The sequence below is a fragment of the Berghia stephanieae genome, chromosome 4 (assembly GCF_034508935.2).
Source record: "Berghia stephanieae isolate SIO BIC M18660-M18661 chromosome 4, UCSD_Bste_1.3, whole genome shotgun sequence".
Taxonomy (NCBI): Eukaryota; Metazoa; Mollusca; class Gastropoda; order Nudibranchia; family Aeolidiidae; genus Berghia; species Berghia stephanieae.
The window spans coordinates 22,833,002-22,850,212 of NC_088363.1; the positions used below are offsets into that span (position 1 = coordinate 22,833,002).

The window sequence follows — 17,211 nt, forward strand, 5'->3', positions numbered from 1 at the left end:
AGTTCCTGTCATTTGTTATCACAATAAATATTCATCACTCAAGTGGTCAGTCAGGCTACCTATAAGGATAAAAAAAGGAGTATGTAAAAAGGTCCATCCTAACTGTTTCCAATCTAATCCAATCCAGTCAATACTGTTGCTTCCTCAAACTTGAAGATCAATGCAACAATGCCTCTCTTGTGTTTAGCCTGGAATGCGACAAATTTGGTTTCACTCAGGTCTGGACTTGGGATCCTTTTCTTTTAAAGGATCAGATATGCTATTTCCTTGGATTATTTTGTTTTACATTTCAATAAATCATCTCTTTGTTTCATATCAAAATGTTTTGATACACAGTTGAGCATGGCTATAAAGAACAACCCCAGGCAGAAAAAATAGTTCTTCATGTCTGTAGTTTTCAGTTTTAGGGGAACTAATGCGTGGTGGGAATTGGGTACAAATATGTGTTCATTGGTTTTGCCCAGACCCTGGCTGGAGACCTCTATGCGTATGAGTGGAATAAATGTGAATGAGTGTGTTTTTGTTTTTTTTTGTGAGAAATTATTTTTCCTTATAACTCCTCTCCTTCTCTCTGAGTGATGGGATAAAAGTAGTACTATCCGAGTGTTATCCTTTTGGTGGAGACACCATACCTTTGTATGTGTGAGACTTTGGTTGGTCATAGACTGAGTTAGAAGTAGATTGCTGCTGAGGTCTACTCATACTCATAACTTTTCCCATTTGACTTACTTTTTATTTGGCACCTGTGCAGAGCATGACTGTGATAGATTGAGAGGTGCATCGTCAATCCGTTGAAAAAGATATAACCAGATAAAAATAAACAAGGTCATATTTTATACATACCATTTTAATTTTCTAAAAGTATATAAATGTAATGAACAAGAAAAATTTTATTGAAAATTGAAAATATACATCCACTCAAAGTTGTTAAAAATGTAAACTAACAAATTGGAAGAATAATATATGGAGAGAAATTGAGACATAATATATTTGCATGGGGCTTGATGCTAAACAAGATTACCTTCATGTCTTGGAAAGCCAAGATTCATGCAAGAAAATCTGCTAGCGTGGTCAATCAAAAAAAAAACAACAAATAATAGATAAAATTGAATTACGCACTTAACATTACATCACAAGCCTACAAGCACCAGTACTAAACATGTAATAGTAATATATTTTTCTCCAAAGTCCAAATTGTAAGAAGCACAACTAAAGATGTCATTGGGACATCTGAAAGTCAAACCTTCCTGTTTTTAGTTTTTTGGGTTTGTTTTTTTTTTTCTTTAAACACAATTTGGCGTGATTATAAAATTCGAAATTCAAGTCTTGAAAGTTTCAACAGCTTACATGCAATTGTGTGAATCAAAGTTGAAAAAGATAAAGCCCAAAAAATATTGCTTTCATTAAAAACCAAATTCAAATCACTTACTTATGAACAGATGACATTTGATGATTTAACACCAATATTTTCTCTACGTACTGTATGGTTGTGTTATTTTTTAAAATGACTATGGAGAGAGAGGAAGGTGTGCATGGTTCGTTTTGAACAGGCTGCTCATAAGATTTTGTCCATGACAATAATGACTGTTTTGTGAATATGCAACAATAACAAAAAACCCAGTTTAACCAGAGAATTCTGTAGTCTTTTCATGTTGAAGTTATGAAAGCAAACTTTAATTATAAACTTAATGGCAACTTTCTCCGATAACATGATTCTGGTACAGTAGTGTGCTTAGTCAGATGAACAAGTGTTTATTTTTTCACCATAAAATGGAACACATTTGATAATATAATTTCATTTCAATGTGATTTACTTTTTCAACTATGAGATGATATTGGGCTGATTTTGGAAGTTTTATCTTAAGTTCCAGCACTAGTTTGTTATTTCATTATTTTAAAAATGTAAATGGTAACTTTTATACAATTTTAGGGTAACCTAATTTAATGTTAAAATTAGGGACTTAGGTTTAACTGCATAATGACTTTTAATACAGTAACCATTTTTTCCAAGCTGGATCTTTGTGATTGTTCATAGTTATGCACCCCACACATTAAATTAGATAACTAAAATCTCCCAAAGAAAATAAAAAATAAATGGAATGTTAAGTAGGAAAACATCCACATTTTATTTATATCAAATTCTTTTAAAAGTTTTGATTTGCTAATGCGTAGAAATATTTGACTTAAAACAGCTTGAAAATGGACGGAATGAGACTGTGATGGGAATTAAATCAATTATAGTTCAATAATTTAACAAAAATGTTAAAATGGCACCAAAAAAACAGTATACTTTAAAAGTAGTTTTAATATATCAATAATAATATAATTGACTTGATATTTGGGTACGTATATGTGTTGTTTGTGTATATTTAAATATGTTTTACCTTATCAAAAAGTCAGATTGGAAAAAATCAGTAAAGATAGAACAATTTTTTAAAGATTTGAGTAAAACTTAAATTTTAAATTTAATTTTAAACTTGAGGACAATCAAATTGTTTTGGTATTCTAATTCAGATAAATTGATTGCTTAGTGTTGCAAGTGACATAAACAAGCAAAGCAATATCCTAAAAGAATCTACATAAATCGGAAAAATCAAACTGATGCTTTGCGTCTGTTGAAAGGTTAACGAAGAAATCGTGACAAAGGGTGTTTTTTATAGACAGGATATTTGACATGTATCAATCCAACTGGAAAGTAAACACCATTAATGTTTCTTAACAAATCTGCTATTTCATCAGAGAAGCACTGCATTGCGTGAATGTGTATGTGAAAGAGAAGCAATGAAATGATGCACTTTTAGGTGTAATCAGCCAAGACGGATAATTAGCATTGATGGACTGATACTCGAAATACAGATTTGGATCATCGTGTCAGTTTCGAGTTTTAAAAAAAAATTTCTCTTTTTTTTAAATATAATACATACGAGAGACCAATTAATTAAAATACAGATTTTGTCAATAATGGATCTTAATGACTTTGACAGAGTCATAATTTACAATTTAATAGTGGAACCGATTTGTCCATCAACAAAATCTGACTCTATTAAGACTCCAAACTTGGAAGGGCCTTAACTCCTGCTGTCTTTCGAATAGGTCCATAACGTGGATCTATGATTCTTTGGTCACTAGGGATGTTGCTGTTACAGGAAAGAAAAGATAATTTTATTATTTGAAACTTTTTAAAAAGAAATACATTTAAGTAAAAGAATATCAAAGTCAACAAAGTATTCTTTACATTCAGGGTTGGGATAAATATAATGGGGTATCCAACTATTATCAAGATGATCAGAATAAAACAGATGAGATGTCTTGCTCACATTAAAAGAAAGAATGACATATGAAAATTAGTAATAACAGGAAACAAGGGATACCTAAGTAGAAGAGGAAGGACAAAGTATGACATATGCAAGAAACCTCAATTGAGTGGATAACAGATAGGTGGATGAGATGTAGATCTCTTGAAAAGGACTGGTGACAGATAATTGAAGAGACATATTTGCTGATGTCTGCCATAATCCTGGCACTTGATTAAATAATTGATAATGGAATTTAACCCATTGCTGCCCGGGCATAATCTGAAAAAATGTCTCTCACAGACCATGCGAGGGGAGATAACTCTTCCAAATGTCATAGTACACTTCATTAAAAAATTGATTGCAAGAATGTGAGGCATGCTAGAAACAAAATAAAAGCTGTTTTGGAAAGAAGAATGAATGGCCTTTAATTTGATGTATTGTTTTGGACTATTGATTCATATTTTGATTTGAAAAAAAAATGTTAAAGTTGAAAAATATGTAATAATATTAAAACACATGAAACCCATTGTCAATGTCATCAAAATGCGCATCCAACTCAACCTCAATGTCTGATACAGTGTCTGAATGAGTACTATCATCATCACTATCCATTAAAAAACGTTGATCATGCCCGAGAATTGAGGAATTCAAACGCCGTTCCAGCAAAAAAAAAAATAAAAAGGACGTTACGACAACCGATTTGGTCGACAAACTTCAAAAAATCACAGCAGTCAAACGAATTGAGATAAAAACGATCTGGAAATTTCTAGTTTCACTTTCACTCTTTCTCTACTTTCGTTTTCTAAAATAAAAAGAAGTGGTTCTACACACGTTTTTAGTTTACGGGTTTAAAGATGATGGGTACCTGGCGGGCGATATCGGGCGATTTGGACTGTTTGAGATGTTTTTTGAGCGGGCGATTACGGGCGATTTGGGCGGCAATGGGTTAAGTTTAAATCATCCACTTGACTCAATATAGTTGTACTGGACAAAATCAAACATTAGAAGTCAAGATTTGATAATTAACGATAAGCTCTTATCTAAGGTATATTGAAAACATGACATACCCTCCAGTGTCACGGACAGATCTAGGACTGCCTCTACTCGTATTATTAGAGGGAGTATCTCTTGCAGTGTGGATTGGTTTGGGGTATGGTTCAGGAGCATTCATTAGCATCTGCCTTTGTTTACTTTTGAGTTCCCCTATGGTGCCCTTCACAGCATTGATCTCAAGGACGTACTGCTTTCTCTCATCATTTGCCTTGTGATATGCCTGGAAGACAGTACAGTTGAAAACCAGAATGAAAGTAGTGGAAACATGTTATAAGTACCCTTTTATACAGTTGTGAAACGTGGATGCTTGACAAAGAATGTACAAGGCAAGGAGGTTAGAGGCATTTGAGATGTTGATGTATAGAAGAATGTTGAGACTATCATGGACAGACATGAGGAAGTGTTGGCGAAGGTGAGAAAGGGAAGAAGATTGATCAATACCATCATAAAGAGGCAGTTACGGTTTCTGGGACATGTGTGGAGAAAAGACGGAATAGAAAAGTTGGTAACATCTGGGATGATTGAAGGAAAAAGAGCTAGAGGAAGACAAAGGATGTCATATCTAAATAACCTAAAAATGGCCAAAAGTAATTTAAAATGCAAAGGATGTCATATCTAAATAACCTAAAAATGGCCAAAAGTAATTTAAAATGCAAAGGATGTCATATCTAAATAACCTAAAAATGGCCAAAAGTAATTTAAAATGCAACGTAGATTTCATGCGTACCGCAGAGGATCGTGATTCGTGGAGACGGCTGACCGGCAACAGGCTCAAGAGTAAAAATGATGATGCATGGAATAAGATCAAATGTGTGATAGCCTGATGAAAGGTGTCAGATGTTGCACTGATTGTTTGCCAGATATAAGCAAATAAGTTTTTCATTTTAATATTTTCTTTAACTGGGACATACGAAATTCCTGTAACTTTGTCCCTACTTAAAATATTTTGAAATTTAAACTCAGAAAAGATTACTTCATACATAATTTATACAAACTACAGAGATTTGATTATTTTTTACCATGTAGCACGCTTCGTCTGGCTACCACACAAATGACAAGCAGAGAGTAGAGGAATTGTAATATGACATATAAAAGGTTTTACATTTGTACAGGAAAGTCAGACAAAGCTTAAAGTTGGTTTGCCTTTGTTTCTTTCTTGTGATTATAATTATAAATTCTATCTTCAACACAATCTGAATTAATATCAAATCTAATAATACAATTAATTACTAAGCATCACCCTCTTCATACCATACCTTTGATTCTTGGTCCAATCTCCACTCCAAATCCCGCAACTGGCTAAACAAGGAATTTCTTTCTCTCTCCAAAGACTTCACCATTTGTCTATTTGCCTGAAATTAAATAATGTTTAAAATAATTAATGATTTGAAAGATTTATCAATACAATGGTGAAGAAAAATTATGTACAGTGGAATCCGCATAAAAGAACTTATGCTTAAAATCAACACCTCTTATTTGTCCCAAATTTTCTGTTCTTTATCTTAGTGTGTCTTTCTGATCCAATAGTGATGGCTTTCTCAGGATTCCACTGTACTTGTAGAGAACAAGTTAACTCAAGAGAGGAAAAATAACACAAAATTTAGTCTTACATCACTTAAATCATCAAAAGACCTGTTATCCCTTGGAGACTTTGCCGCTGAAATAAAACAAAAGAAAAGACATGAAAGAGTTTCAATAATTTATACTTTATTCCAAAGCAGATTATCTTAAAAGTAAAAGTCAAAAATGTTATTGTCATCATCCAATGAAAACAATCATTAGAAGAGAAATGCTTAGTGAATAAGGCATTGCGATGTCTATGAAATGTGAATTCAGATGTGGCCCTGGTTGTCCTTTTTATTTAGATTTATTTATTTTTAACTCATGATATATCAATTATCACTGTGCTTGTCACAGCAATGACGTCATTGAGAACAAAATAATTGTCAAATGGAATAGATCTTCAATTTAATTAACGAAGACAGATTACATGGACATTTTGGGTTTCCCCTTTATCAACAAAACGATAAATGAGACACTAAAGACGAATGGCATATGTAAGATTCATTCATCTTTAGTGTTTCATTCATCGTGTTTTGTTGATATAGGGGAAACCAGAAATGTCCACATCATTTGCCTTCATTGATTAAAGTGAAGCTTCTAATCCATTGGATTTATTTCTTCGAGCTTCAAGTTCAAGCAGTAGCATTTGCATCATGGAGAATAATGAAAATGGTTATCAAATATATTACAAGTTATTTATCTTCACGCGTAACTTATAAGTTACAAAATATGTTATTTTAATTAAAGGCATGCAATACTGAATTCATTAAGACAGTTAAGTTCAATACATTCTTGTCAAATTGCTGACAGTAGCGAGTCATGCAAAGTGCTAGATGCAACCACTCAATCCTTTTAGCTCATACACAAGTTTGACATGGCTTGTTGCATTTTATATATTATATTTAGAAAGATGATCATCATGTCAATATTTGATCCAATAAATTATGTCTCATTTGGTTTAAACTAAAAATCAGTTTGAAATTGTTATCTGGTACTTATCCAATTAGAATGGAACATCAGGTAAATGTGCTGTCATTTTGATACTCATTACAAGAACAAAATTTACCTTCACGTAGATTTTTCTTGGCATCTTCCACCTTGTCCTGTAACAGGTAAATCTGTTTTTCCAGTTGTTGATTCATTTCAGTCTGAGTTTCATACCTTGTCTTCCACTCATTCCCTGATGCAGTCGATATTTGCAGAAACAGTGTTTACTTTATCATCAAAAATATAAATCTAATATTTACATATTCTGTTTTCGGACTTATTTTTAATAATGAAACAGCTGTAGTATCTTGAGGACACCATTCTTCATTGAGCGAGGCAAATGAATTAGTAGAACAATGCTTTTCCCCACCAACAAAAAAAAAGACATGACTGATGTCGGCCATTTGGAAAGTTTTCTTTGCAAGTTTGCCCCAAAAAATGTTGACCACAATGATTCAAAAGACAACGATTATAAATATTTTAGACAACTCAAATTGTTGGGGAAAGTTTGTAGCCTTAACTTTTGACAAGTTGAAAAATTGCAAGTGGCTGACAACATCAATCAGAACTAAGGTACATTGGTTAAGATTTGGAGAAGTAATAGTTATAAAGAGTTATAACTATGTACAAAGTTGTAAATTAAAAGAAAGTTATACTCTCTCGAGTTCAGCATAAATAAAAATCAAACGAGTTAAATTTGTTTGCTCATATAATGTGTCGACAGGGAAAGAGTTTTATCCTAATGCTAATACTAATACTTATTAGATTAAAAAGAAATTATACTGAAATAAGTTATCCAAATTGTTAATAGTCTTGTATAAAAGGAAAATCATTTTTGTTCAATGAATTTAAAAAGCATTGTTCAATATTAATCAATCAATCTATTATGGTGTCCTCAAAGTTTTGCGAAGCAATTAGCAAGAAATAATGTACTCTGCTATCTAAACAAATCATACAAGCAAAGGAAATTTTAAACATGTAGATAATTATAACCATTTAATAGGGCGTGTCCAATGTTTCACTGTGCTCAATATACTCCAACACATATGGAGTCGAATTCCCATTTCAAGTCATGTGTCACTGAAGTGTAGATGTACGGTCTTCAACTCACAAACAGCCTAAATTGGGCCTTTTGGTTTGAGTCGACAGCATGCCCTTATGAAAGGAATTATGCACTTTTATCCATCCACCAGTGATTGGGTGGCTGGGTCTATTAGATCATAGAGAAATACTTAATAATGGACTAGTGTCCTATCCAAAGGGTTAAAGCAATTGTTTTTGTCCGTTTACGCTATAAAATGGGATTAACTTATCCTGTATGGGCCTTACAGCTCTATAAGACCACAGTTGATAGGTCCTTTTGCACAGGAACTTATACAATATCCTTCGTGGCTTAGAGCCAGATACTTATTATTTTCGGTCAAGTCTGATTTTCATTTGTTTTCAGACCCAAGTACATTTGCCACACCAGCCATGTGTGCCACTTGTTATTATTCAAAATTGGATTTTAAATACGAAACAATTTGTGTTTTCAGACTTGCAAAAAAGTACATGCCGGCTTCCATTCAAGATTTCTCTGTCATCATAGCTGATAAGCAAAATTTGACATGGGCTATCCTGAATCAGAATGCCATTGTATGCCTACAGTTTTCTAATATGAGGTTAGTTATATGATATTGATATCTTAATTCCAACTCCTTGATAATCATTTCATTTTTCCATTTTCATATTTTTTTAAAAAATATACTGTAGATTGTGGATGCACTATATAGTTGAATGTCATTGGATAAGCATTCGAGAGCACCCCTAAGGGGAATCTACCAAAGCCTGACATTAGAAGGTACCCTGCAATATGATTCCATCAACAATAAATGCTGATTAGTTAACTACAGTCATCCACTTATAATAATTTCTAATATTTTCAGAAGAAATTAATCTGGAATACCAAGACACCAGAAGAAAAAAAAACGGTTCTTTGTGATTTGACTGGGAAGATATGAAGGGAGGTAGGTCATATTTTGCAGGAAACATAAAGGGAGTCTATCCACCTGTGTGATAGACCTCAGAGATGCTATCTAATCACATCCTTATCATTGTCATTATTTCCATAAACCATATAGATTCAGTAAAGCTGCTGTAATATTGACTCACCAATCACCATATTATGCAAGCACGGTATGATACAAAAAATGGTAGGCTTTTACTGTATGTACCTGATCAAATCAATGAAATGCACAGGAGAAGTCATACGTTTTTGTTTTGTGTTGCTTTGGGGGGGGGGGGGGTTGTTTTGTTTTTGATTTATAATTATAAGATTTAATGTATTTAGTCCATAAAAATAAAGGCATTAATAAAAATAGAAACCGTGGGCGTTTTTATTCATTTCATGTAATAAGGAAGGCCATTAATCTTGTTAGATAAAAAATGGAATGTAACAAAAAAAAAAATTACCTATGCAATCTGTCGGCGCTAATATGAAGAAAATTGTAACATTTGGTTAAATTAGTTGCTAAGAAGTTAGGAAATACCAACAAATTATTCATTTCTAGCCCTGTGATTCTGTATAGTTGACTCAAACTTGTTTGTTTGTTTTTACCTACAGCTGTTAAGTTTAGCCAAACAATAGTATGTTAGATAGGATCTACATATCTATTTCGACAGGCAGACTGTTGGAATTTTTCTAAACAGCATACTAATAATGAGTAAAACTGTATAGAATACACTTTAACCTTATTTATAAATATTGGTTTTTATCATTATTTGTTACATAATGGATGGCACAATGTAGCATTGTTATAAGCTAACTAGAACAGGTGGGAGGGTCAAAGTTTAAAATCAAGCGCTGTTTCATTCCCAACAAAACAAAATTAACAACAAATATCTGATCTGTTGGAGTAAGAAGAAGGCAAATTATGACACGCTGAAATTCATGCACCTGTTGAAAAAAAAAAAACAATTGTGTCCAGTAAATAAACGAAAATGGTTAAATTTTTAACGTTTACCTCCATTTACAGATATGAAATGATCAAAATTGAATAGGTTGTTTTTTTCAGTCGTCGAGATTAAACTTAAAAGTTTAATGAATATTTGACTGGGACATATTACAAAGTTGAAAAAGAAAAAGTTTCCTAAAAATTTCCTTGTAAAGAATCTCAATGAATCGTCAGGGAAATTGCTCCAGATACTGTCACTCTAGGTCCATTTAACTGTATGTAATTAGGATTTATGACCATTGCCAATTCCTAATTATGAAAGACAAATGCAATGAAAGATAGAAATGTAAAAAATGAACTCCCTGAAACATGAAAATATTTTATTATTTTCATTGACAGAACATAACCCACTAATATAGAGATTCAATATGCCCATGTCTGGTTGAACAAGTGTCTTTGTCAAGAGCTTTTCATCTACTTAGCCATTGTCAAAAACAAACTTTTCCATGGTTTATGTCCAATGTTGTGTGATGAGCTTTGTGTTGTGACCCGCAGGTAATCAGGAAAGCATTATTTTATACGAGTCATGTTAAATTTGTTATTCAACAATGTAAAAATAGTGCTTAACACAAATCTATATGTATAATTATAATCGTGAACACAACACAAAAACAAAAGTTAGTGGTGAATGTAAGAGTATATAAGCTGGTTTTGGCACTTGTCTTTTCAATTAACACGAGGGCTAATCACCTGCTTGTCTTAGTATCTTGATCCATAGTGTTTCTGGGTCCAGAAAACTGGATCTACAACTGAGTACTGCATCGGATAAAATATGGAAATAAACGAGCACACAAAACTAAATGACCACTCTTAATTTTTCATGATAAAAATGGTACGGATAATTTCCACACCAAAGAATTTCCATCATATGAAATAAAATCGTCTCAGTTGTTTTTCTAAAGGAAAGAGTAGAAGTGAAATAAGTTTTTCATGGTCCTCAATTCATAAATTCTTAAACACTCATTTTAAAATGAAACATTTCAAACATTTACTCATCACCGTATACTCCAAGATATGCTAAAGTACAGAATGACTATATTTTTTCTTTGAGAAGAAAGATCAAATGTGTCAAGTGAAAAATTACTAACCCTTCATGACCTAAGAAATCAAATTAAAGTGGCTTTGAAATCCACAACCCGCACCGGTTGAGAATGTTTTTCAAGAAATGCGTTCCACATAATAGAATCTAAGCAAGCACCTTTTGTTAATGATAAACTAACAAATTGTAGATAATCTTTACATCTAACAAAATATGTAATCATTGTCCCAACTGCTCTTTCAAACGTTAAATTTTTAAAATGTGCTTTACATTGAGCTTATTGTTTCCTTTCTTGCTTTTTGATGATCATCAAGTCTCAAGCATGTGGTATGTGCCAATTGATCACATTACATTAGACTTGACAGTGCCATATCTATACAAAAATGTATTCTGTTATAAATTCATGAATAATTTTATAGTTTTTGACTGTGAAAAACACCTCAAAAAGCAGGTCATTAATTGTTGGGTATGAGTTTAAGAGAGTAAAAAATACCTTAATTGAGATGGAGAAAATGGCAACTTTGATTCTTTTTTACATACAGTGAAACAAACCCCTCTATAACAATATCAATGGGGCTATAAAAATTGTCACTATAGAAATTTGCTATAATGGAGCAACCAACAACTGGGAGGCAGAATGGGGGGGGGGATTTATAGTACTAAGGATATAGGCGAACAGCAGGGCATCATCAGTGAAATCATCAATCTTTTTTCAGGCCAAATTAATAGAAGGCAAACTGGCACTTGGGTAATGAAACTACTGATGACCGACTTGGATTTTTTTGTTTGTAATATTTATCAACGATCTTCCAGACGTTGTGGACTCTCTGTGCCAAATGTATGCAGATGACACTAAGGTGTTCTCTACAAGGAAGAGTTCATAACTCAGCTCCAAAGTGATCTTGACAGCTTGGTACAGTGGGCTGATAAATGGCAGCTTAGGTTTAATGCAGACAAGTGCCATGTCTTGCACTTGGGATATAGAAACCCGCACCATCAGTACACAATGAGAAATCATGACTCTAGCGAGACTGTCATACTTCAGCCTACTGAAGAGGAAAAAGATTTAGGTGTGTTAGTAGATCAGGAACTGAAGTTCTCTAAGCACATAGAAACCCAAGTAAATAAAGCAAACAGAATCGTTGGCCTCATTAGGAGGTCGTTCACTCATCTTGATAGAGATAACAAGAGACAATTGTTCACTGCACTTGTACGTCCCCACTTGGAATTTGGCAATGTAGCATAGGCACCACGACTACAGAAAAACAAAGACCTCATAGAAAGTGTTCTAAGACGCGCAACTCGGGTCATTCCGGGATTCAAAGATCTAGAATACACAGAAAGACTGAAAAAGATAAGAATACCTAGCATGCAGTATAGGAGAGACAGAGGAGACCTAATTGAAGCGTACAAATACACACATAATTTATACTCTGTTAGCACGAGCCCTCTAAATCTTGATTCCACCAGCACCACCAGAGGACACAAATTCAAACTCTCCAAAGAAAGGTGTTCTCTAAACCTTAGGCAGAACTTTTTCTCAGTTAGGGTAGTCGACAAATGGAACCGCCTGCCTGCAACAGTTGTCGACGCCCCTTCATTGCAGGCATTCAAGTGCCGTCTTGATGCTCATTGTGAAACAGAAAAATACTGTTTGTAAAGTTAAATTCAGACACCTTCTTCCACTATGTGGCATGCCCAGTTTTGAGAGACTTGAATTATATACGTTCACGAATGCACAAGAGCAGATAAAAGGCTGTAAAAGCCTACATGAATCTGGACTTATATCATATCATATCATATCATATCATTTATAATATTTTCTGTCATTTATTAGTGGACAAGCTGTTATAGGGAATCATGTACTTGGCAGCAATTTCCATCATCATTATGTCATCTTCGACGAGAATTTGTCACTTACATCAATGGTCAGTGCTTTTCTTTTCAAATTGGGTAGAATAGGCGTGGGAGTAGAATCATGCATTGCATTTAAATTGACAAGTTTATCTTTCTGTTCAGCTAATTCTGAGTCTGTTAAGGGTCAGGTCGGAACCGACTCCAGTCTCAAGTGTTACGCCCTCCTGAACTCTATTTTATCAATATTTTTATTAAACCAGAAATTTAGTCTTGACTGCTGAGTTACTGAGTTAAAGTTGCCAATTTATGTTTATATCAATGTCACTATACAAGATTTCCACTCAAATGTATGTCGTTATGGTGAGTTGTTTTTTTTAATTACAAATGATATATTGGGGAAAATTCGGGAATTGAGCACCACGGTGCTATAGAGAGAATGTCGCTATACCTGATGTCATTTTACGTGAGCTTATTTAATTCCCTCTTGATGATGGAACAGCAGATCAACAAAATTTTGTTGTGTTATGAAATCTTGACATACTATTTGAATAAAATGTGTACACACTTCAACAGCCTTAGAAAAGTTAACTTGTTGCTTCCAAATAAATACAATTTAGTTCAATTAAAAAGCTTCCTCTCATCTTTCATCTCCCCCACCTCCTCCTCCTCCTCCTCCTCCTCCTTCTTCTTCTTCTTCTTCTTCTTCTTCTTCTTCTTCTTCTTCTTCTTCTTCTTCTTCTTCTTCTTCTTCTTCTTCTTCTTCTTTCATTCTCATCTTTCTTTCTGTTTATTCAATGAGGTGCATCTAACTACATCAAAAATAAGTGAACATTCAATGCAAACTCAAACACATCTTTACCCTCAGGGTCGTCCAAGAAAGTTTCATCCCAATCCATTAAGTAGTCTAAAATATTTTAAAATTCATACGAATTAACGTGATTTTTAATCATAATTTCAGTAAATTTAAGAAAGCAAGTCACTGATAATGACAAATTTGAAATCTACACTTCTTCTATGCACTATTTAGTGTTTTTGTTCCACAATTTAATATTTTTACTGAATATTTAAAGAATGATTTACTCACACAAAAGAGCATAACTATTACAGAGCAAATTAATTATCTTTTAAATTTTCAAAATTGCTTGTTTGCTTTTTTACTTCAAATAAACATAATTAAACAAAGTGCATAAACACTTATAATATGAATATGAAGGATGAAAACAAACATCAATATATAAAATTATCAAAAATACTTTGGAGATTATTCTATGCCTTTATGATTTGAACAAAAAAAAAAAAAGATAGAAACAAAAGATAAATTTACCTTCATTCTCAATAGAATCATATCTTTTTTCCAACTCATCTATGGTTGCTTTAAGTTCAACTGTTGACTGGTCTAGCATTTCTCTGTGATATAGATGAAGGGCCATATATGAAATAATAGTCTAGTCCTATTAAATTTCAAATAATGATGTAGAAGAATTAGAATGTCGCCAACAACAAAAACGAAGTTGTCGTGAACGGATTTCTCAATCTAATTCACGATTTGTAAAATAAAGGAAAAAGTTAAGAAAAAGTCTCCACCGAAGTGGGCGTTCTCCGATATGTAAAGGACATATATGGGCGGTTAAAAAATGCCATGTATCAAGGCCAAGGCATTACGCGAATATCCAGGGATGTCCATCCAGTAATAGCATTAAAATCATCATACAAAACTTCCATTATTTTCTGACAAGATTACAAGTGTAAGCTAAAGGGATCTCTTAATATTAATTACCCATCTGAAGTACAAATGTAAAATGTGTCGTAAATTGAAAAGTTGAAAACATCACTATCTAGAGGATTAAATTTAAGCCTAAAGTGAAAGTGGTAGAACGGAGAAATCTGGAAGAGCTTGACAAAACGACAAAGCATTCGACAGACTGCAAAAATCCTATTTGCGGATCAGAAATTAAAGAATTACCTACAATGAGTTAGAGTATGTGTAATTAAAGGCTGTAGAGAGTGACCATTTTTAAATCTCCTCCTGTCCCAAATCGATTCCAATTTTTCATTATATTTTAATCTCAAAAACTCCCTTGATAAAGAGACCAACCAGGACATTAATATAATGCGCAATCCTCACTTCATTTGCTTTTCTTGCTGAAGTTCAGCCCGAAGCCTTTCGAGCTCAAATTCGTCTGGATCGTTCTCCATTTTCATTTTTTCCACAGTGCATGTAAACGTTGCTATGTTTTGATGACGTCATTTATTTTCAGGGGAAGCTATTGAAATCTATTTTTTACTAATTATGCCAGTTACCTCTCTTGTCTTATAATTTTTGTTAGTTTTGATTTTTGATTTTGTTTTGTTTGCTTTTGTCTTGTTTTGTTTTATGTTTGTTTTGTTTGTTTGTTTGTTTGTTTGTTTCTTTGTTTTGTTGTTTTTTTTATCGCTACACTACAAAAGAATAGCGATATCATCTGCACTCATGAAACGTGTTCTTCTTCCAGGCCAAAGCTTCAGGCAGCTGCGTCACGATATCTCATCTCAACCATGCGGTCTCCCAATCGTTACAAGTCACAAGAGTACAAGTGGGCGACAACACTGGAACCCGCCGATTAGAGTGTTTGTCGTTACGATAAGTTCACCATTTTTTATTAGTATAGAATCCGAGTAGCTTCACTCTTTCAATATTTATGACATCACCACCCGAGGAATTGTATATTCTTCCAAGTCGAACTCTCTTTGGAAATCAGGATAGCTAAACACAATGGTCGATGGGACTTCATTTGGCTTATATGTACTTGGGTCACCGTTTTGAACTACAAGAACTACATATTCTCTTTGCACCTTATATTATCTTCGTAAGCTTCATCATTGGCCTACCGCAGGTCTGATAATAATCGAACTCAATTATGGGCTTGAGTTTAACATTGTTGTAAATGAACAATATTTTGCATTGGTTGAGAGTATTTCCATTTCAACAATGCGTCCATAACAATCAGACCTGCATTTTAAGTACACGTCACACCAGTCGTAAGTCGCCGGTTAAGAACATATTCATACATATGTACATATAAATTATGCAGGTCTGACATCCCGAACCCAATTATGGGCCTAGTTTAACATTGTTGTAATGGATAATTTGTTGCGTGATTTTTTATTTATTTTTTTATTTTGTTGTTTTTTTTGTTTTGTTTTTTTAGATTTCCATTACATCAATGAGCACACAATGAATTGGGTTATCAGATCTGCAAATAAGTGCTCGTCGATTTGTTGTATTTTAATGCAATGAAGCACACGTGAGCTGAGAAATCGATTAGCCTGATAGAGTTGTGATCCCATTAATCTTGTAGAAACAGCATAAGAAAAACCGATGTTGAGAACTTATTAGAACTCTAATGCTTTCAGCCCGGACAACAATGACATCGCGAATGTTGCATGGTGCTTTATTTCACCGTTGTCCAAGTATGTACTTACTCCTTTCTTGTTAAGCTTGATGAAAATGGTGCTGCTTGAAGCTTGAAGGGAAAAATAACGATAAATATTGAATTGTAAGCTTCAATTTATTAGACGTAGACAGATACTGTGGACGTTTTTAAAAAAATGATTACAATGACTTTTAAACACATAAAGAGAACGTACATTCTTGAAAGAAAAATCTAAAACATTATCCTTATACACTCAAACCTCTTTATGCCGACCCTTGTTATACCGACAGCCTTACTTACCGCTAACTTTTTGCGTGGGACGATCGTTTATCTATATAATGAAATTGCCAAAAACTTAGTTATAGTATAGCACTATCCGCCACCCGCCAGCCCAATGGCGCAAACGTTTTATTTAAAAATAATAGAAAAATACTTTATACCGCCAAGTCTACTCAACAGAATTGTCTTCCAAGTTTTTGATCATAATGAAAAAAAAATCTGTTAGATTCTCTTCAGTTTAATGTTGTTGTTGATTTTTTTTTTTTTTTTTTTTTAAATGTTTATTTTATTTTATTTTTTTTTGGGGGGGGGGGGGGGGTTGTTTTCGTTTTTTCTTTCTTGTTTGTTTGTTTGACGTTGTTTTTTTTTTTTGTGGGGGGGGGGGGGGGGGTTAGGGGGTATAATAGCTGTTTTGACCTAGTTATGAAAAGTATAATTTCTAATTAGATAGTGATTTCAAGTAGGCTGAATCCCGTGCAACATTGACCAAATTCATTAAACCGCCATACTCGCTATACCGCCAATTTTGCCCTGTCCAAAAAATGGCAGTATATATAACGAGGTTTCACTGTATAGTGTTTGAGTTTTGTTACTTGTGTTAAATTTTGTTTCCTATAAATGTCTTATGAATTTATGGCGGATTAAGTATTGAAATTGGATACTTCTCTGTCCCAAGTCACCGCAGAGTTCATGTTTTTTTTAAAGCAAGAAGGATTCAAATATCTTAAGTT

The 17,211-nt window shown here is 33.5% G+C and overlaps 1 protein-coding gene across 4 annotated transcripts; it reads right to left on the minus strand.

The window, feature by feature from the left end:
• Window positions 1–831: 831 nt before the first annotated feature.
• LOC144970249 (coiled-coil domain-containing protein 169-like) lies at window positions 832–15,038 on the minus strand. 4 transcript variants are annotated; one of them, XM_078909689.1, is made up of 9 exons: window positions 14,914–15,038; window positions 14,113–14,195; window positions 13,648–13,692; window positions 10,583–10,648; window positions 6,979–7,092; window positions 5,960–6,006; window positions 5,606–5,701; window positions 4,364–4,569; window positions 832–3,137 (listed from the first exon to the last, which is right to left on the minus strand). In XM_078909689.1, exons 1-9 carry the CDS (start codon window positions 14,988–14,990, stop codon window positions 3,044–3,046), a joined length of 828 nt encoding a protein of 275 aa, XP_078765815.1. In that variant the 5' UTR covers window positions 14,991–15,038; the 3' UTR covers window positions 832–3,043. The 4 variants fall into 4 exon arrangements, with proteins under 4 accessions (XP_078765815.1, XP_078765816.1, XP_078765817.1 ...); XM_078909690.1 differs by lacking the exon at window positions 13,648–13,692; XM_078909691.1 differs by lacking the exon at window positions 10,583–10,648.
• Window positions 15,039–17,211: the final 2,173 nt, after the last annotated feature.